This window comes from Nerophis ophidion, linkage group LG25 (genome assembly GCF_033978795.1).
Source record: "Nerophis ophidion isolate RoL-2023_Sa linkage group LG25, RoL_Noph_v1.0, whole genome shotgun sequence".
Taxonomy (NCBI): Eukaryota; Metazoa; Chordata; class Actinopteri; order Syngnathiformes; family Syngnathidae; genus Nerophis; species Nerophis ophidion.
In genome coordinates, this window is record NC_084635.1 from 37,504,853 (window position 1) to 37,526,951 (window position 22,099).

General features: G+C 37.5%; 1 protein-coding gene across 1 annotated transcript in view; it reads right to left on the reverse strand.

Annotated features, from left to right (window-relative positions):
• Positions 1 to 690: 690 nt before the first annotated feature.
• The window catches only part of ca7 (carbonic anhydrase VII), a 28,998-nt gene continuing 7,589 nt past the window's right edge, over positions 691 to 22,099 (reverse strand). Inside the window, exons 2-7 of the mRNA XM_061887294.1 lie at positions 20,977 to 21,174; positions 12,690 to 12,808; positions 12,500 to 12,595; positions 8,935 to 8,997; positions 8,713 to 8,868; positions 691 to 993 (exon numbers count right to left, since the gene is read on the reverse strand). Coding sequence (XP_061743278.1) covers positions 874 to 993; positions 8,713 to 8,868; positions 8,935 to 8,997; positions 12,500 to 12,595; positions 12,690 to 12,808; positions 20,977 to 21,174 — 752 coding nt within the window. The 3' untranslated portion in view covers positions 691 to 873. The remainder of the gene's footprint in view (positions 994 to 8,712; positions 8,869 to 8,934; positions 8,998 to 12,499; positions 12,596 to 12,689; positions 12,809 to 20,976; positions 21,175 to 22,099) is intronic.

A 22,099-nucleotide genomic window follows, 5' to 3' on the forward strand; every position in this document is an offset into this window, starting at 1 on the left:
GTGAAGTGAACATGAGTAAGGTTGTAAATAATGTGTGGAGTAGGCTAACCTATGTGGTTCCTGTGGTTGTCAACACAATTTGTAATTACTTCAGTGACTAAATAACATAGTGACTGAAACAGCCAAAGTAATGTGTAAATAATATAAACAACTAGATGAACCATCTGTGGCTGTGAAGTAAAGACGAGTAAGGTTGTAAATAATGTGTAGAGTAGGCTAACCTATGTGGTTCCTGTGGTTGTCAACACATTTTGTAATTACTTTAGTGACTAAAACAAACAAAGTAATGTATAAATAATATAAAAACCTATATGAAGCGTCTGTGGCTGTGAAGTGAACATGAGGAAGGTGGTAAATACTGTATAGTGTAGGCTAACCCATGTGGTTCCTGTGGTTGTAATTATTGTAGTGACTAAATAAGAGATAGTGATTCATTTAGCTGAATGGGTTAAATATTTATGTCAACTCTGTTGATCATTTTTCAATTCTTTAAACACTAAAACCTCTTTAAATTGTGACTTTCTGTTCACTTTTGCATGTTCAAGTGCTAAAAACCATGCCTACTAAATACTACACAACTGTAATTACTCTTTAATTTGGTGGGAATTCAACCCGAAGACTGAATTTTTGGATCCAGGACTATGAAATAAGTGCAATCGAAGGACTCTTAAAATGAAAAGTAAGCTCTGTCCAATACAGTTTATTTTTCAAACCAACACTTCTGTTTCGGCGTCAAAGCTTCAACAATTAAACAAATCATGCATGTTTTATTGTCCCTCAGACAACTTGCCCTGAGATGAAAATATTCTCACATTGTTGCATTCGCTCCGTCGTCTCCAAGAGCGTCATGTCACAGGATTCTTGGCAAATCCGTCAATTTGACGATCGCACTTTCCTGTCCTTCAGGGGTTGAGGAGTCCGGTAGTTGTTTTCCATGCGCATCCTGTGGTCCTCTTCTTCTCCGCTGAACAAAAGCATTCGGAACTTGCCCAGCTGGAATTAAATTGAAAACTTTCGTAATGCATCGGTCGTGTGTGACGCTCGTTTGCTTAGCTGTTCCACTCAAAGACCAAAACAACAATTAGTCGCAGAGTCTGTTTTGGGGATGTAATGTTGATTGATTGAAACTTTTATTAGTAGATTGCACAGTACAGTACATATTCCGTACAATTGACCACTAAATGGTATCACCCCAATAAGTTTTTCAACTTGTCCAACTGTAACGTTAAATGGTACAAATGATAAACGGTAAAACTCCCGACGATTAGTATTACCGTTTTCAAACAAAATTATCGTAAAACCATGATTGATAACCGCACTTTGACAAACGCATGGACTGCTGAGTCTGCTCGTTTACTGGAGAAGCAAGCTAGTGCGCTAATGGGATAGCTAGCTAGCTTTAATGTTAACATGAATACAAAAGGCAATAATATGTTTTCCCATTAAGAAACGACATACCACGAACTAAACTGATACAAACACATCCGAGCAACTAAGATATTCAACAATTAGTCACCAATACCATGAATAAATTACTTTAGTGACTAAAAAACATAGTGACTGAAACAGACTAAGTCATGTCTAAACAATATAAATAACTAGATGAAGCATCTGTGGCTGTGAAGTGAACATGAGTAAGGTGGTAAATACTGTATAGAGTAGGCTAACCCACGTGGTTCCTCTGGTTGTGAACACAATTTAATTACTTTAATGAATAAATAACATAGTAACTGAAACAGACAAAGTAATGTGCAAATAATGTAAAAAACTATATGAACCGTCTGTGGCTGTGAAGTGAACACGAGTAAGGGTGTAAATACTGTATAAAGTAGGCTAACCCATGTGGTTCCTGTGGTTGTCAACACAATTTGTAATTACTTTAGTGACTAAATAACATAGTCACTGAAACAAACAAAGTAATGTATAAATAATATAAAAACCTATATGAACCGTCTGTGGCTGTGAAGTGAACATGAGTAAGGTGGTAAATACTGTATAGAGTAGGCTAACCCATGTGGTTCCTGTGGTTGTTAACATAATTTGTAATTACTTTAGTGACTAAATAACATAGTGACTGAAACAGCCAAAGTAATGTGTAAATAATATAAATAACTAGATGAACCATCTGTGGCTGTGAAGTAAAGACGAGTAAGGTTGTAAATAATGTGTAGAGTAGGCTAACCTATGTGGTTCCTGTGGTTGTCAACACATTTTGTAATTACTTTAGTGACTAAATAACAAAGTGACTAAAACAAACAAAGTAATGTATAAATAATATAAAAAACTATATGAACCGTCTGTGGCTGTGAAGTGAACACGAGTAAGGGTGTAAATACTGTATAAAGTAGGCTAACCCATGTGGTTCCTGTGGTTGTCAACACAATTTGTAATTACTTTAGTGACTAAATAACATAGTCACTGAAACAAACAAAGTAATGTATAAATAATATAAAAACCTATATGAACCGTCTGTGGCTGTGAAGTGAACACGAGTAAAGGTGTAAATACTGTATAGTGTAGGCTAACCCAAAGTAAAAACTTATTGGGGTGTTACCATTTAGTGGTCAATTGTACGGAATATGTACTGAACTCTGCAATCTAAATAATAAACGGTAAAACTCCCAACCGTTAGTATTGCTGCTTTCGAATAACATTTTCGCAAAACCATGATTCATAACCGCACTTTGATGAATTCATGGACCGGTGAGACTGCTTGTTTACTGGATAACCAAGCTAGCGTTCTAATGGCTGGATAGCTAGCCTAAATGTTAACATGAATACATTTCCCATTAAAAAAAAGAACATACCATAAACTAAATTTATACAAAGAAATTACGGTCTAAGCAACTAAGATAGTCAACAATTAGTCTTTTTTAGGGGTTTGTAACTTTAAACGATATTAATGATAAAGCGCAGTAAAACTCCCTACACTTCGTATTACTGTAAATTTTTCGTAAAATCATGATTGATAACTTTAAACAAATCACGGTCCGATGATATTGCTCATTTCCTGGAAAAGCAAGCTGACAAATGATAAACGGTAAAACTCCCGAAGGCTAGTACTACGGTTTTTGAATAAAATTATCGTAAAACCATGATTGATAACTGCACTTTGATGAATTCATGGACCGGTGAGTCTGCTCGTTTACTGGAGAAGCAAGTTAGGGCGCTAAAGGGTAGCTAGCTCAAATGCTAACATGAATATAAGAGATAATAATGTATTTTCTCATTCAGAAACGACATACCACGATCTGAAATCATACAAACACATTACGGTCTAAGTAACTAAGATAGTCAACAATTAGTCTTTTTTTAGGGATGTACAAACCCCGTTTCCATATGAGTTGGGAAATTGATGTAAATATAAACAGAATACAATGATTTGCAGATCCTTTTCAAGCCATATTCAGTTGAATATGCTACAAAGACAACATATTTGATGTTCAAACTCATAAACTTTTTTTTTTGCAAGTAATCATTAACTTTAGAATTTGATGCCAGCAACACGTGACAAAGAAGTTGGGAAAGGTGGCAATAAATACTGATAAAGTTGAGGAATGCTCATCAAACACTTATTTGGAACATCCCACAGGTGTGCAGGCTGATTGGTAACGGGTGGGTGCCATGATTGGCTATAAAAGCAGCTTTCATGAAATGCTAAGTAATTCACAAACAAGGATGGGGTGAGGGTCACCACTTTGTAAGCAAATTGTCAAACAGTTTTAGAACAACATTTCTCAACGAGCTATTGCAAGGAATTTAGGGATTTTACCATCTACGGTCCGTAAAATCATAAAAAGGTTCAGAGAATCTGGGGAAATCACTGCACATAAGCGATGATATTACAGATCTTTGATCCCTCAGGCGGTACTGCATCAAAAACCGACATCAGTCTGTAAAGGATATCACCACACAGCTCAGGAAAACTTCATAAAACCACTGTCAATAACTACAGTTGGTTGCTACATCTGTAAGTGCAAGTTAAAACTCTACTATGCAAAGCAAAACCAATTTATCAACAACACCCAGGAACGCCGCTGGCTTCGCTGGGCCCGAGCTCATCTAAGATGGACTGATGCAAAGTGGAAAAGTGTTCTGTGGTCTGACGAGGCCACATTTTAAATTATATTTGGAAACTGTGGACGTGGCGTCCTCCAGAACAAAGAGGAAAATAACCATCCGGATTATTATAGGCGCAAAGTTCAAAAGTCAGCATGTGTGATGGTATGGGGGTGTATTAGTGCCCAAGGCATGGGTAACTTACACATCTGTGAAGGCACCATTAATGCTGAAAGGTACATACAGGTTTTGGAGCAACATATGTTGTCATCCAAGCAACGTTATCATGGACGCCCCTGCTTATTTCAGCAAAGCAATGCCAAGCCACGTGTTACAACAGCGTGGTTTCGTAGTAAAAGAGTGCGGGTACTTTCTTGGCCCGCCTGCAGTCCAGACCTGTCTCCCATCGTAAATTTGTGGCGCATTACGAAGCGTAAAATAGGACAGCGGAGACCCCGGACTGTTGAAGGACTGAAGCTCTACATAAAACAAGAATGGGAAAGAATTCCACTTTCAAAGCTTCAACAATTACTTTCCTCAGTTCCCAAACGTTTATTGAGTGTTGTTAAAAGAAAAGGTGATGTAAGACAGTGGTGAACATGCCCTTTCCCAACTACTTTGGCACGTGTTGCCAAAAAATGAAGTTAATGAGTTTGAACATCAAATATGTTGTCTTTGTAGCATATTCAACTGAATATGGGTTGAAAAGGATTTGCAAATCATTGTATTCCGTTTATATTTACATCTAACACAATTTCCCAACTCATATGGAAACGGGGTTTGTAACTTTAAACAATATTAATGATAAATTGCAGTAAAACTCCCTACACTTAGTATTACTGTTTTAAAATAACATTTTCGTAAAACCATGATTGATAACTGCATTTTGATAGAATCATTGACCAGTACAGTGCAACTGTAAATATTTCAAAAAACATTCTCAGAAAGAGTGGAGCAGTAGTTTTAAATGTTTCGCAGAATTAAACAAAGCATTTGTTGATTATATTTATCAGTGTAAGTGTACTGTAGTTCAATTGGGGACACTGGAGAATTATGGGAAATATTTGAAATGACCATAGGGCCAAGTACAAATGTCAGCAAGTAGAATGTTCTGAATATGGTAATACATGAAATTGAATACAATATAATACATGCATCATTGCAGTAATACAGTACATATAAGGATTCTAAAGAATTTTGCACAAATAGTGTTTCCATATATGCATTTCACAATAAAAGTCTCCAAAAAGTGGTACGTCCTTCAGCCTATAATGACTTAGTGGGATCGAAAATACAAACTGAGCACACGCGGGTTTACAGAAACTCATTTTCAACACTTGTCCCTCCCATAAGTAGGCAAGGGAAGAGGAAGGTAGCAAGGTCACAAGGACGGCTGATGAGGTCAGACAGTTAGGCAGCTTAAGGCGTCAGCAGAGAAGAGTTAGCACCTTTACTTTGTGATTATTTGCTGAGCTAAACAAGGCCCGGCGTTAACCCCTCTGACTTACAGCAGCGTGAAGGATGTTTCCCTCCCTAAATATAGCCCCGCCGTAAACTGTGCGTTTCTGGAAAACCCAGAGGAGGTCGGCGCCCTTCTGAACTCTTACATTTTTGCAGACAGATCAAGTGATGCTGAACTGCACTTTGATGAAGCAAACTGTGGCGTCAGAGAAGCAGAAGAGCGGATTTCACAACCGACTGCTCAACTGTGGCATCTTTTTTAAAGCCATAACCTCGGACAACTTACAGTAAAGTAACAAACAAACACACACATATATATATATATATATATATGTATATACATATATATATATATATATATATATATATATATATCTATATATATATATATATATATATCTATATATATATCTATATATATATATATATATATATATATATATATATATATATCTATATATATATATATATATATATATATCTATATATATATATATATATATATATATCTATATATATATATATATATATATATATATCTATATATATATATATATCTATATATATATATATATATATATATCTATATATATATATATATATATATATATCTATATATATATATATATATATATATATATATATCTATATATATATATATATATATATCTATATATATATATATATATATATATCTATATATATATATATATATATCTATATATATATATATATATATATCTATATATATATATATCTATATATATATATATATATATATCTATATATATATATATATATATGTATATATATATAGATATATATATAGATATATATATATAGATATATATATATATATATGTATATATATATATATATATATATATATATATATATATATATAGATATATATGTATGTGTATATATATGTATATGTGTATATATATATGTATATGTGTATATATATATGTATATGTGTGTATATATGTATATATATGTGTATGTATATATATATGTATGTATATATGTGTATATATATATATATATATATATATATATATATGTGTATATATATGTATGTGTATATATGTATATGTATTTTCTTGCGCTTATTCCCTTTGGGGTCACGGGGGGCGAATATTCTACTAATGACTGCTTTCAAAGACCTATTCCTTTGGCTCGGGAGAGACTTCTTACAGCGGGCAGAGTCACATGATCACATGACTCTGTTTCACCAATCAAAGCTGGCAGTCACATGAGTGTACTCAGACTACACACTATAAAAAGTGACACGGCATCGGACTATGAAAAACAACATTATATAATACGCTGTCATCTGTGTCAGGAAACATTTTCACATTTTAGCCTGCAAGAATTTCACTTTCAACTCAAGAAGACAAGTGGTAAGTTGAAGATATGTTTTATGTCTTAGCTGTTTGTACTCATTTTATCCCAGGGGCCGCATGGAGGAAAATCTATTCCTACGCGGGTCAGACTGGTAAAATCACGGCACAATAACTTAAAAATAAAGACAACTTCAAAATTGTTTTCTTTTGGCCAAAAATAGAACAGGCATATTCCAAAAATGTACACGACACATAATCCTCTTGGCAAAACACTTCAAGTTAGTGGAAAAATTGACAAAAAAACGGAGCCGTTTCCAGAACACCTTTAACTTAGATTATGTCTCTGTGTTTTTATAAAGCCATTAAACTTTAAGCATTTCCTGCTCAGCATTATCACATTGGCAATTCATTAAAGATGCGTTTGGAAAAGCAACCGAGTGTTTCCTCAAACCGCCACATTGTTGACATCCACAACTGCCACAACACATTCATTTACCCTCATTCAAATGTGAAGTGAAGTGAATTATATTCATATAGCGCTTTTCTCTAGTGACTCAAAGCGCTTTACATAGTGAAACCCAATATCTAAGTTACATTTAAACCAGTGTGGGTGGCACCGGGAGCAGGTGGGTAAAGTGTCTTGCCCAAGGACACAACGGCAGTGACTAGGATGGCGGAAGCGGGAATCAAACCTGCAACCCTCAAGTTGCTGGCACGGCCACTCTACCAACCGAGCTATACCGCCCCACCTGTTAAATGTTAAATCCATCCATGTGTATATGTATATATGTATGTATATATATATGTATGTGTATATATATATATCAGAAAAGAAAAATGGTTAGTTCAATGTTATGTTAAATCCATCCATCCATTTTCTACTGCTTGTCTCTTTTGGGGTGGCGGGGGGTGCTGGAGCCTATCTCAGCTGCATTCGGGCGGAAGGCAAGCTACACCCTGGACAAGTCGCCACCTCATCGCAGGGCCAACACAGATAGACAGACAACATTTATACTCACATTCACACACTAGGGCCCATTTAGTGTTACCAATCAACCTATCCCCAGGTGCATGTCTTTGTAGGTGGGAGGAAGCCGGAGTACCCGGAGGGAACCCACGCAGTCACGGGGAGATCAAGCAAACTCCACACAGAAAGATCCCGAGCCCGTGATTGAACCCAGGACTACTCAGGACCTTCGTATATGTTACAATTAAAATATAATCAAGACAATTATCAAAATGACACCATAATAGCCGAATTAAAAGGTAACATGATCCGAATCGGAACCAATGTGAACACGGTAGATTTAATCATAAAACACACATTTTTACAATGGAGTTCAGGGTGCACATCGTGCCGTCAACAAACTGCGAGTGCTGCACGGAAATCTAAATACAAAGATGATGGTCATGTTGACTTTGCATTTTACTGTTTCGCTTTTTTTATCTGTTGAGTGGATAGTTTACAATAAAAAAAGGGATTGTGCGTTGCTACAGGATTAGTCTGCTGCCAGCCACAATAGACGCTAATTGGAGTAGCGGTAGCCAATCCAGAGGAGACTTACATCATCTTTAAACAGTGTTATGTGTGACGTGGGTTACACTTGAATTGCTATTGCGACATCCAGTGGACACATTTTAAACAGCATTTTTTTAATTCCAGCTCATGTTATACTTCAATTTATTTTGCGGGCCGTGTGCCAGAGTAAACCTGTCCCGGGCTGGCCGTACCTTTGATGAAACAGTACTCGAGTGTAATTTTCGGCAAACCCTACCCACAGGTAGGGTTTGCCGACAGGTTGCATGTCCTAATTGCATGTTGTGCAAGTCCAAAAAGAACACTCACTTGTTTTTCTGACACGGTGATCGGCTCCTTCAGGACGATCCAGGTGACACTCTCGTGAAGTGGGGGCGTGGTCAGTGATCCCAGGTAGGTCCAGTAGTGCAGGCTGCTGGGTAGGAGGCACTTGGGGTTGAAACTTTTGAAATCCACGCCAGTCCCCTGTGGCGACGACACCAGAAGCAGGTAGCAACACATGCATTGCGCAACATGGAAGATGCTACTCACCTTAAACTTGACCATGTAGAGAGCATCTGTTATGGTGTGGAGCCATCGGTGTTCATCCCCGGTCTGATACAAGAAGAAAATTAAAGCTGCAAGCAGCGTTGGTCGGGTCCACCTTTGGCCGCTGCCAAGCCGTGGTCTAAGTCAGACCTACATAGAAGTTTTTGTTGCATGTCTCTACGACATTCCTAACAGAAGTTACAAGCAGTTATGTCAGGGTTTTTTCTTAGGGGGCGCTGAAGCGCAATTATGACTTCAGGGGTTTGGTTTTTTATTAGATGGCAATTTTTGCCAGTCCTGATGTGTGTGTAAAATTTGGTGAGTTTTGAAGCATGTTAAGGGGGTGAAATTACAGATCGGCGTTTCTGGATGTTGTTGATAAATGGCTTTCGCTTGGCATAGTAGAGCTTTAACTTGCACTTTGAATCATTTTAAGGGGGCCAAATTACAGCTCAAAGAGGCAAAAATGACATTTTTTAGGAAAATTTGCGCAGGGGTTCTTTGAAGGCACGTATAATCAAAACCGGAGCAGTAATCAAAACTCTGATCTATAATTTTAATCAGAAGGGTCCAAACTCTCTCCTGTACGAGTTTGAAGCCGAAACAACAAACGCTCAGAGGAGATAACTTTTGAAAAAAGGTGATGGTTGTTTACAAAACTTTTATTTTGAAGGGGTAATTTTTTACTTCCTGTTGATTTTTGCTGAAGTATGTCAATTATTAAAATGTAGGTCTAAATGAGACCTACATAGAGGTTTTTGTTTCAGGTCTCTCCGACACAGAGGAGATAACTTTTGAAAAAAAGGTGACGGTTGTTTACAAAACTTTTATTTTGAAGGGGTAATTTTTAACTTCCTGTTGATTTTTGCTGAAGTATGTCAATTATGAAAATGTAGGTCTAAGTGAGACCTACATAGAAGTTTTTGTTTCAGGTCTCTCCGACATTCCTACCGGAAGTTACAAGCAGTTTTGTTTGTGTTTTCTTCCTAGGAGCAGTTATTGCTGTGTTTTATTCAAAAATTGCGCTAGAGCGCATTTTTTAATTGTCGGGTTTAGTTTTTTCATTAGATCGCAATTTTTGCCAGTCCTGATGTGTGTGCCACGTTTGGTGAGTTTTGAAGCATTTTAAGGGGGTCAAATTACAGCTCAAAGAGGCAAAAATAGCATTTTTTGCGAAAATTTTGCTTTGAATGAGTTTTTGCAAAACTTCTGTTGATTTTTGCTATAGAAGTTTCTAATTGGAAATGTAGGTCTAAGTCAGACCTACATAGAGGTTTTTGTTTCATGTCTTAACGACATTGCTAACGGAAGTTACAAGCAGTGTTTTTTTTCCCTAGGGGGCGCTAGCGCGCAATTTTGATTTTTGTGGTTTGGTTGCTTAATATGTTGGGAAGGTACACAGTACCGATGTGTGTGTCAAATTTGGTGAGTTTTGAAGCATGTTAAGGGGGTCAAATTACAGCGCAAAGGTGCGGAATAATAATAAAGTATAAAACCTTACAGTTTCAATAGGGTCCTTGGCCCATTGCCAAAGGACTCCTGTGGAGTCCTTTGGCAATGGGCCAAGGACCCAAATTGCAGTTCATGATTGTTAAAGGGGAACTGCAATTTTTTAAAGGCCTACTGAAAGCCACTACTAGCGACCACGCAGTCTGATAGTTTATACATCAATGATGAAATATTAACATTGCAACACATGACAATACGGCCGCTTTAGTTTAGTAAATTGCTATTTTAAATTTCCCGCGAGCTATCCTGTTGAAAACGTCGTGTAATGATGACGGTTATGATGATGTGTGCGCATGACGTCACCGGTGGTAGCGGACATGTTCTCCCAGCACCGATCACGACTAAAAGTAGTCTGTTTTTATCGCATAATTACAAAGTATTCTGGACATCGGTGTCGCTGAATCTTTTGCAATTTGTTCAATTAATAATGGAGACGTCAAAGAAGAAAGATGTCGATGGAAAGCAGCTGCCTTTAGCAACACAAACACAGCCGGTGTTTCTTAGTTTGTTGGGAAGCTTTAATACGGGAACATGTTTCCCTACCACATGTCAACCGGGAGGTTTCAGGTGAGAAAATTGTGGTAATAAGTCGGCTCTTATCGTAAACATGAGCGGAGCTTGTGTCGTTCTTCCTGCAGATGTCAAAGAGGCAGCTGCAGCTTTCTTGGCTCCTCCGCGGCTTCACTCAGAGACACTGGCGGTCACCTAACCCCTCCGACTTTCAGGTATGACTATATAATCTCACTAAAACACTAGTAACACAATAAGCAAATTTTTTCCAGAATTATCCTAGTAAGTGTGTCTAACATCTGAATCGCTCCCTCTGCCCTAGTCTTTTTTTTGTATTTATTTTTTTTCTACTCCTTCACTCTCACTATCCTCATCCACGAATATTTCATCCTCGCTCAAATGAATGGGGAAATTGTTTTCTCGGTCCGAATCGCTCTAGCTGCTGGCCATGATTGTAAACAATGTTCAGATGTGAGGAGCTCCACAACCCGTGTAAAAATCGGCTCGTTCTTGGCGGCTTGCAATGCAATCAATTCTACCTCCTAAATCATTTTAAAAATGCATTCCAAAATGCAAATCAAAATACTTCATTCACATTCCGTAACTTGTATAATATCCAAACTGTAGCGACATTGTTATTGTAAGAGCAAACACAGAGGAACTCTTTTTCTAGCGTAGTAACACATCTCCGACTTTCAGGTATGACTATATAATCTCACTAAAACACTAGTAACACAATAAGCAGATAAGGGATTTTCCAGAATTATCCTAGTAAATGTGTCTAATAACATCTGAATCGCTCCCACTGTAGTCTTTTTTTTTTTTTCTCGTCCTTCACTCTCACTTTCCTCATCCACAAATCTTTCATCCTCGCTCAAATTAAAGGGGAAATTGTCACTTTCTGGGTCCGAATCGCTCTAGCTGCTGGTGGCCATGATTGTAAACAATGTTCAGATGTGAGGAGCTCCACAACCCGTGACGTCACGCGCACATCGTCGGCTACTTCCGGTACAGGCAAGGCTTTTTTATTAGCGACCAAAAGTTGCGAACTTTATCGTGGATGTTCTCTACTAAATCCTTTCAGCAAAAATATGGCAATATGGTGAAATGATGAAGTATGACACATAGAATGGACCTGCTATCCCCGTTTAAATAAGAACATCTCATTTCAGTAGGCCTTTAAATTTTCTAATCTATCATGTAAAAATCGTCTCGTTCTTGGCGGCTTGCAATGCAATCAATTCTACCTCTAAATCATTTTAAAAATGCATTCAAAATACTTCATTCACGTTCCGTAACTTGTATAATAACCAAACTGTAGCGACATTGTTATTGTAAGAGCAAACACAGAGGAACTCTTTTTCTAGCGTAGTAACACATCAGCATGCTATTGTATTAGCCGTAAAAGCTAGCTGTGGAAAGGGATAAGATACCTTCTACGTCAACACCCGAATTTTAAAGCACAATTTGTACTGAATGAAAAACATGAACAATCATATTACAGTATCAGCAAATGTGCCTTGCAGTCCGAAAAATACGGTAATCTTACATCCAAAAAGATGCCCAGGACAGCAAGTCCGTCTTCATTCGCCGCCGCCTCCTCGAATGTGTTGTACTTCGCTGCGTTCCAGTGAACCAAATGAAGCTGGATGGGGGGAAAAGACAAATAGAATAAAAACGTACAGACAGTTTTGTGGATTTAAAACTTTGGTAATGCGAAACTTTGGCTAAACCCTGACCTCTGAGGCGTAGCTGTTCCCTGCCACAGTGTGCTCGGAGCCATCACAGCCTTTCCCTCCCCAGTGGAAGTGAAACTGTTTTAGTCTGTAAGGGGTTTCCAGAGGGCCTCCCTGGATCACTGCAGAAGAAAGGCACATTGTAAAAAAAAAAAGAAGAATTTAAAGGAAAAGATATTCTCAGCAGGTTCATATTTTTAGTCTAATAAAAACCATGAAGGACACAATAATTCAGTCAGCCATTTAGTGTGTATTGCACTCACCCTCATGCAGAATAAACAATGAAATGCACAAGACACGGCCCCCAAGCCAAAGATCAAAATGGTCGCCGCCCACACACACACACACACACACACACACACACACACCACTAATGGGCCCCGTAAGGCCGGATCGCTACCTTTTGTTCAACTGGTGAACGAACACAAGCGCCTGTTTAAATATTCCATGTTTCAAGAGGCAGTATAGCTCAGTTGGTGGAGTGGGCGTGCCAGCAACTTGAGGGTTCCAGGTTCGATCCCCGCTTCTGTCATCGTAGTCGCTGCCGTTGTGTCCTTGGGCAAGACACTTTACCCACCTGCTCCCAGTGCCACACACACTGCTTTTAAAATGTGACTTAGATATTGGCTTTCACTATGTAAAGTGCTTTGAGTCACTAGAGAAAAGCGCTACATAAATATAATTCACTCAATGTGCACAACTACGGCTTATATACTTTTAAGGCCAATATATGTACTAGTGTTGTCCCGATACCAATATTTTGGTACCGGTACCAAAATATATTTCGATACTTTTCTAAATAAAAGGTACCACAAAAAAATGTCATTATTGGCTTTATTTTAACAAAAAAAAAACTTACTTTACTTTAAAAATATGTTTCTTATTGCAGGTTGATTGGCAACACTAAATTGGCCCTAGTGTGTGAATGTGAGTGTGAGTGTTGTCTGTCTATCTGTGTTGGCCCTGCGATGAGGTGGCGACTTGTCCAGGGTGTACCCTGCCTTCCGCCCGATTGTAGCTGAGATAGGCGCCAGCGCCCCCCGCGACCCCGAAAGGGAATAAGCGGTAGAAAATGGATGGATGGATTGCAAGTTTGTCCTTTTGATAAAATAGTGAACATACTAGACCAGTGGTCCCCAACCACCGGGCCGCAGAATAATTTTTTATTTATAAAAAAAAAAAAAAAAAAAAAAAAGTTTTTTGTTTTTTTTAATTAAATCAACATAAAAACAAAACAAAAAAACGTTTTTTTTTGTTTTTTTAATTAAATCAACATAAAAAACACAATATACACTTGCAATTAGTGCACCAACCACAAAAACCTCCCTTTTCCATGACAAAGAAGAAAAAAAAAAGAGAAAAAAATATGTCTGATTAGCACTCCACACAAGTCAATAACATCAACAAAACTCACCTTTGTGAATTCACGCACAACGTTAAAAGTGTGGTGGACAAAATGAGACGTACAAAAGAAGTGGCATAAAGCACGTCTTAGAAAGTCGGAGAAAATTATACATGTAAACAAACCACGGTGCGTTCAAGGACTGCCAAAATTAGTAGGACAAAACGGCGCTCGCCAAATACTCGAATCAGTGAAGCATGTTTATTAAAAACAGTGTGCTTTGTAACAATTGGGGAGGTTTGTGTCATGTTTGTCCTCCTGCAGAAACCATAATAAAACAAAATATGTATTTTTTTTTCATTCTTTTTTTTTCATTTTTCATACATATTTGAAATAGCTCCAGAGAGCCTCTAGGGCGGTGCTAAAGATTGGCATGCGGCTCCAGAGCCGTGGGTTGCTGACCCCCGTCCTAGATGAATCCCCTGACCTCTCAGGAGGTGATCAAGGGTGATGGTGACAATCCTTGGTACTTTAACTTTTTAATGCTGTCTGGGTTAGTTTTTGGCTCATCCCTTACTTTTTAAAAAAAATAAATATTTATTTAATTATTTGATAGGGAAATCATAATACAGGTACTGAAAAAAACAGACAATTTTTTGCTGCCCTCCAAAAAAAAAAAAAATTAAATTAAAAATATTTGTAAATAATAAACATTACAAAAAATAATAATAAATTCATGAAAAAACATTACATTTTTTTAATAAAATAAAAATCCTCTCTCTCCTATAATTCAGTCACAGTGAGAAGCAATGTACTGCCTTCATCTTCACCACAAGCAGATAAAGAATCACATGAACCGACTAAAAGGAAAAAAAAGTTTAAAAAAAAACCAAACGTACAGAAGTGTCAATGTATTAAAAAAATACAAAATAAAAAAGATGTTCATTGTCAACAGTGAGTGTCCCATGTATCCTATAGTGTATTTAATTATGTAACTAATTATGCAGCCCCAGGTCAAGTCCAATTGTTTTGGTGTACCCCTCAAATTATATTGAATTTTCTCAAAATCTAAAAAAAACATGAGGCCCCCAAGGACTTGAAGCGTAAGTGAAGACTGCACTACCGACCTCATAAGACAGGGGTCGCCAACCTTTTAGGCTGAGAGAGCCATGAAAGCCAAATATTTTCAAATGTATTTCCGTGAGAACCATATCATATTTTTAACACCGAATACAACTGTCAGGTTCAAACACTGATGACATTTATTAAGCAGACAAGAAGCAAGGAGTTAACACAGACTACATTCAATTTAGCTCAATGAGGAGAAACATGTAGACCTGTACACTTGTACAGTGTCGTCCCGCCTGCTGACAACACAATTCTACGTCTTCTCTTTTATTTGGACTTTCCCTGATTACAACTAAAAATGTTATTAATGTTTTTTTAATAACATTGTTATTCCAAAGCTAACCAATAATAAATCAAATACTTTTGACCAGTAATGCGATTTCTTGAACAGGATGGATGGATTAAAATGCATGAGAATGTTTTATATTGTGAACGTTATTTTTAACACTGTGATTACCAGCGGAATTATTACTTACTTATCTTGTTAAGCAACGTCAGCTAAGATTTATCTGTGAGCCAGATGCAGTCATCAAAAGAGCCACATCTGGCTTGAGAGCCATAAGACCTGAGAAGTCCGAAAGAGAAAGAGATGATACATTATTACCTACTCACAGATGCGACCTAGTGGTTGTTTGAGCACACTGCAGCTAGCCCTGGAAAGTCCCACCCCTCAATGAGTCAGTCACACGCAGGATTCTCACAGGAATGAGGCCAATATACCGCCTTACCTACTGTAGCATTGATAAAGAAAGAATGTAACTTTGCAGAGTTGTGATAGTCACTCATCTTTGGGATGAGAGCTGGTGACGGACAGGCTGCTCTTCCAACACATCTATCATCGCTCTTCTCGGGTAAATCAACAAAAAATGACAAAGCTAAGTGGTGTTGAAATGTCTATTTGTGTCCAGCATTAATACTCTGAGCTTTCATTGCACTGAGCAGCGCACGTCAGAAGGAAAGTGTTGTTTGTGTGTTTGTGTGTGTGTGTGTGTGTGTGTGTGTGTGCCTGAGGGCCGGGCTGCTGGCCAAGGACTCATCACACACATCACATCACTACTGCTGATGATGTCTCGGACATCCTCTTGACAGGCGGGTCTCGCCAATCACAGGCCAGTCAGCTTCGTCAGAATGACACAAGGGCCAGAGTTGGGGTAGAAAATACTTTTAAAAATGTTTAATAATCTATTAAATGCAGTTAGTTTATGTAGACTGGAGGTGTCCACATTTTTTTGACTTGGGGGCCGCATTGGGCTAAAAAAAATTGGGTCGAGGAGGGATGAAAGCTGTTAGCATGGAAAGTAGCATATATATATATATATATATATGTGTATATGTATATATATATATTAGGGATGTCCCGATACAACTTTTTCACTTCCGATACGATACCGATATTGTAGCCTTGAGTATTTGCCGATACCGATATCAATACGATACGATATAGGCACGAATCATACATATATTTATTCCTTATTTTGTTTTGTAGAATGTTCGAAAAGGCTTGATAAAGTGATGTTACTGTTACTGATGTTGTAGTGTTAAAACAGAAAACAATAGTCAGCAAGAGTAAGTATAGGAAAAACTGACCCATTTATTATTAACCAATTGGTTACATAAAGGGCTTCACGGTGGCAGAGGGGTTAGTGCGTCTGCCTCACAATACGAAGTTCCTGCAGTCCTGGGTTCAAATCCAGGCTCGGGATCTTTCTGTGTGGAGTTTGCATGTTCTCCCCGTGAATGCGTGGGTTCCCTCCGGGCACTCCGGCTTCCTCCCACCTCCAAAGACATCCACCTGGGGATAGGTTGATTGGCAACACTAAATGGTCCCTAGTGTGTGAATGTTGTCCGTCTATCTGTGTTGGCCCTGCGATGAGGTGGCGACTTGTCCAGGGTGTACCCCGCCTTCCGCCCGATTGTAGCTGAGATAGGCGCCAACGCCCCCCGCGACCCCAAAAGGGAATAAGCGGTAAAAAATGGATGGATGGATGGTTACATAAATTTTAACCTTCAACATAAGAGTATTACCTCAACAAATCCAATAAAAACAAAATGTTATACTTAAATTACAAAATAACCACTAATACCAACATAATTATACAATTGAAAAGTATAAATTTAAAATAAATTAAAAGACCCTGAAAAATAACCTAAATAAATCCAATAAAAAAAACAAAAAACGTTTTAAAGTGCAAACAATTCAAGTTCACTTCAGTTATTTTTTTACTGTCAGCATATGTTGGAAACAACTGTGGGCAGGGACAAAAACCACAAAAACAACACAATATTGTCCACTGTCCAACTGCTCTAAATTAAGAGTTCACAACTCCAGTTTCACTGACTGACTATGCCCAAAACAATGTAGTAATTACTCTTAGTCTTCACTGAAGAATAGTGTAAACACAATAAACATATCACTCTAATAACAAGAGCATAAAACAAATAATAATCAGTCAGTGCTGACTACCCTTACTACTCCTCCTCCTCCTTCTCCACTTTCTGCAGTCCGAGCATGATGTGGAGATTTTTTTTTAAGAAGATAAGCATTTCGGCATTCTGTGAGTTAAAATACTTCCACACAGCCGACATCAGTACACTTTGCTGAGCACACGCGTTGTCGTTGTGATCACGTGGGCTGTGCGTGCTGGATCAGAGACGTTCTTCTTCCGCGGCCGCCACCAACGTTAATTAAGGGGCATTGCCGCCACCTACTGTGTTGGAGTGTGATCAAACCAGTCACTTATTATAGAAGTGCTGCAACGGAAAATGGACAGCTTATATCGGAGTTTTTAGATTCAGTCCGATAAAATCCGATATTCACTTTTTTGGCTAATATCGGACCGATTTCCGATATCAATATCGGATCGGGACATCCCTAATATATATATATATATGTATATATATATATATATATATATATATTCATACACTTACACATTCTCACACACGTGGGTACATATATTATGTGTGTGTAAATACATATATATGTGTGTATAATGTATATATACATACATACATTCATACATACACCTATATGTGTATATATATATATATATATATATACACACACACATATATATACACATATATAAACACACACATATATATATGTATATACTGTATATATATATATACATATATACACATATATAAACTGTACATATACAGGGTTTCCCCCACCTTCATACCTTCATTTATTTGTGGCGGCCCGCCACGAAAGAATTACGGCAGCCACATATAAAAAAAAAAATAATTTTTTTTTTAATAAATAAAAAAAATAAATAAATATATATATTTTTTTCAGCTTTTGACTCGCTCGACCGCTCATAAAAGCAATGGGACTCTGTCTGTGAATATAATATGTAAATAGTATATAAATATGTATATAAATATGTACATAAAGTGTTGTAATTATATTCCGACTGCGCATTCTTCTTGGTCAACGCTGCCTCACCCCCCACCCCCCACCCCGCCGCCCAACCACATCCCCACAAATAGATGCCTGACCTGTGGGAAACACTGAATATGTATACATACATATACACACATATACATATATATATATATATATATATATATATATATATAGTGTAGTGTGTTTTCTTTATTTTCAATGCTATTTACATTGTAGTTTGTCACTGAAGGCATCAAAACTATGACACCTGTGAAGTAAAACCATTTCAGGTGATTTTCTCTTCAAGTTCATCGAGAGAATGCCAAAAGTGTGCAAAATAAGTAATCAGAAGAAACTAGAATACAAAACATGTTTTCGGTTATTTCACCTTTTTTTTTGTCAAGTACATAACTCCACATGCCTTCATTCATAGTTTTGATGCCTTCAGTGACAATCTACAATGTAAAAAATCATGAAAATAAAGAAAACGCATTGAATAGGCGTGTCCAAACTTTTGGGCCGTACAGTAATTCTACATCAAATTAATTAATGACACATTTGGTGACACATTTATTTATTCATTTCCAGTTTTAATTAATTAAAGATGTATGTATTTAATCATTTCCCATTCGACCCTTGTACTGTGCCAAACCCAGGACAACCTTTCCAATGAGAGAACTTACCTTTGACAGCTACATGATATACAGTACATAATGCTGAAGTCACCCCCAAGTGGAGCCACGCCTGACAAACAAAACCAGGTGCTTTAAAGGATTTATTGTTGTTTTCTCTGTGAAGGCCGTCTATGACATACTAGTTCTGCCCTAATGGATGCAAAGGATGGGGGGGGGTTTATGGGATCATAATAACCGCTAAGTTTAGCACCGTGTATTCTACACCTTTACTGTAAACTTAAAGGGGAACATTATCACAATTTCAAAAGGGTTAAAAACAATGAAAATCAGTTCCCAGAGGCTTGTTGTATTTTTTGAATTTTTTTTCAAAACTTTACCGGTCTCCGAATAGCCCTAAAAAAAGCTTTAAAGTGCTTGATTTTCGCTATTTGCGAAACCACTATCCATTTCCCTGTGATGTCACACAGTGCTGCCAATGTAAACAAACAATGGGAATACCACAGCAAGATATAGCGACATTAGCTCGGATTCAAACTCGGATTTCAGCGGTTTAAGCGATTCAACAGATTACGCATGTATTGAAACAGATGGTTGGAGTATGAAAGTATTGAAGAAGAAACTGAAGCTATTGAGCGAATAGCTATTGACGCTATTCATAGCCATAGCATGGCCGAATAGCTGCGTTAGCATCGCCGGTAAAATGTGCGGACCAAACGATCAGGACTTTTGCATCTTGTGACACTGGAGCAACTTAAATCCGTCGATTGGTAAGTGTTTGTTTCGCATTAAATGTGGGTGGAAGGAAACGTAATATAGTTGCAAATGCATCTGCAGGTTATCCATACATCTCTGTGCCATGTCTGCTTTAGCACCGCCGGTAAATAGCATGTTAGCGTCGATTAGCGTAGCATGTTAGCATCGATTAGCTGGCAGTCAACATCAACAAAACTCACCTTGGTGATTTAGTTGACTTTATCGTTGCAAATGCATCTGCAGGTTATCCATACATCTCTGTGCCATGTCTGCTTCAGCACCGCCGGTAAATAGCATGTTAGCGTCGATTAGCGTAGCATGTTAGCATCGATTAGCTGGCAGTCACGCCGCGACCAAATATGTCTGATTAGCACATAAGTCAACATCAACAAAACTCACGACTTTATCGTTGCAAATGCATCTGCAGGTTATCCATACATCTCTGTGCCATGTCTGTCATCGCCGGTAAAATGTGGAGCCACTTTGGCACATTCAACGGGGGTCTGGCGGCAGACACTTTGGCATCTTGGGGCCAGTGGTGCAACTTGAATCCCTCCCTGTTAGTGTTGTTACACCCTCCGACAACACACCGACGAGGCATGATGTCTCCAAGGTTCCAAAAAATAGTCGAAAAAAGGGAAAATAACAGAGCTGAGACCCGGTGTTTGTAATGTGTTGAAAATGAAAATGGCGGGTGTGTTACCTCGGTGACGTCACATTCTGACGTCATCCCCTCCAGAAACAGAAAGGCGTTTAATTCGCCAAAATTCACCCATTTAGAGTTCGGAAATCGGTTAAAAAAATATATGGTCTTTTTTCTGCACCATCAAGGTATATATTGACGCTTACATAGGTCTGCTGATAATGTTCCCCTTTAATCAATGACAGCACTTACCTTTACCATAAATCACAACTTTACAGATGTGAAAACTGCTGTTAAAGTTTGTCTAAGTCTCTAAGACGGACTGGAAACAACCCGATATTTGAAAATACACATTTCCATAATCACGTGGCAATAAAACGAAACGCCGTTTTCCTTACCTGAACGGTCGTCCGAGTCGTCGAAGGTGACCACGGCAGAGTGTCCATTGTTGGAGATGTTTATGGAGGAGCAGTGATCATAGTTGAGGAGAAGGGGTCCCAGGCTGGGGTCATGGGAAGCCTGATGAGGGACGATATCAATAGGAGACTGCCGACTCCCCTCGGCCACCGGGTAGTTTTTGTGCCACACTGGAGGACCTGTTCGTAAACCAAGGTCACAAGGGATGTAATTCAAAAAACAATTCTCATACATCAACATATTATAGCTTTGTCTTATACAAACTGCAGGTGACAAAGTAAATCAGTGTAATATCTAACAGGGCCAAACAGTTTTTCGTCAAATTAATTGCATTTTTTAGTTTTTGTTTTTTTTACCACAATAACTCAATTATTATATTTTTACAAAGTGTCATGTATTTTTCAACAAACACAAGAAATAAGTTGATCTGTGTTATAATACACCGTCAGATAGTGCTTTCCCAAAACAAGTTTATATTGACAAATGTGTTTTATACTGTTTGAATAAGGAAACTTAAATGTGTTTTATACTGTTTGAATAAGGAAACTTAAATGTGTTTTATACTGTTTGAATAAGGAAACTTAAATGTGTTTTATACTGTTTGAATAAGGAAACTTAAATGTGTTTTATACTGTTCGAATAAGGAAACTTAAATGTGTTTTATACTGTTCGAATAAGGAAACTTAAATGTGTTTTATACTGTTCGAATAAGGAAACTTAAATGTGTTTTATACTGTTTGAATAAGGAAACTTAAATGTGTTTTATACTGTTTGAATAAGGAAACTTAAATGTGTTTTATACTGTTTGAATAAGGAAACTTAAATGTGTTTTATACTGTTTGAATAAGGAAACTTAAATGTGTTTTATACTGTTTGAATAAGGAAACTTAAATGTGTTTTATACTGTTTGAATAAGGAAACTTAAATGTGTTTTATACTGTTCGAATAAGGAAACTTAAATGTGTTTTATACTGTTCGAATAAGGAAACTTAAATGTGTTTTATACTGTTTGAATAAGGAAACTTAAATGTGTTTTATACTGTTTGAATAAGGAAACTTAAATGTGTTTTATACTGTTTGAATAAGGAAACTTAAATGTGTTTT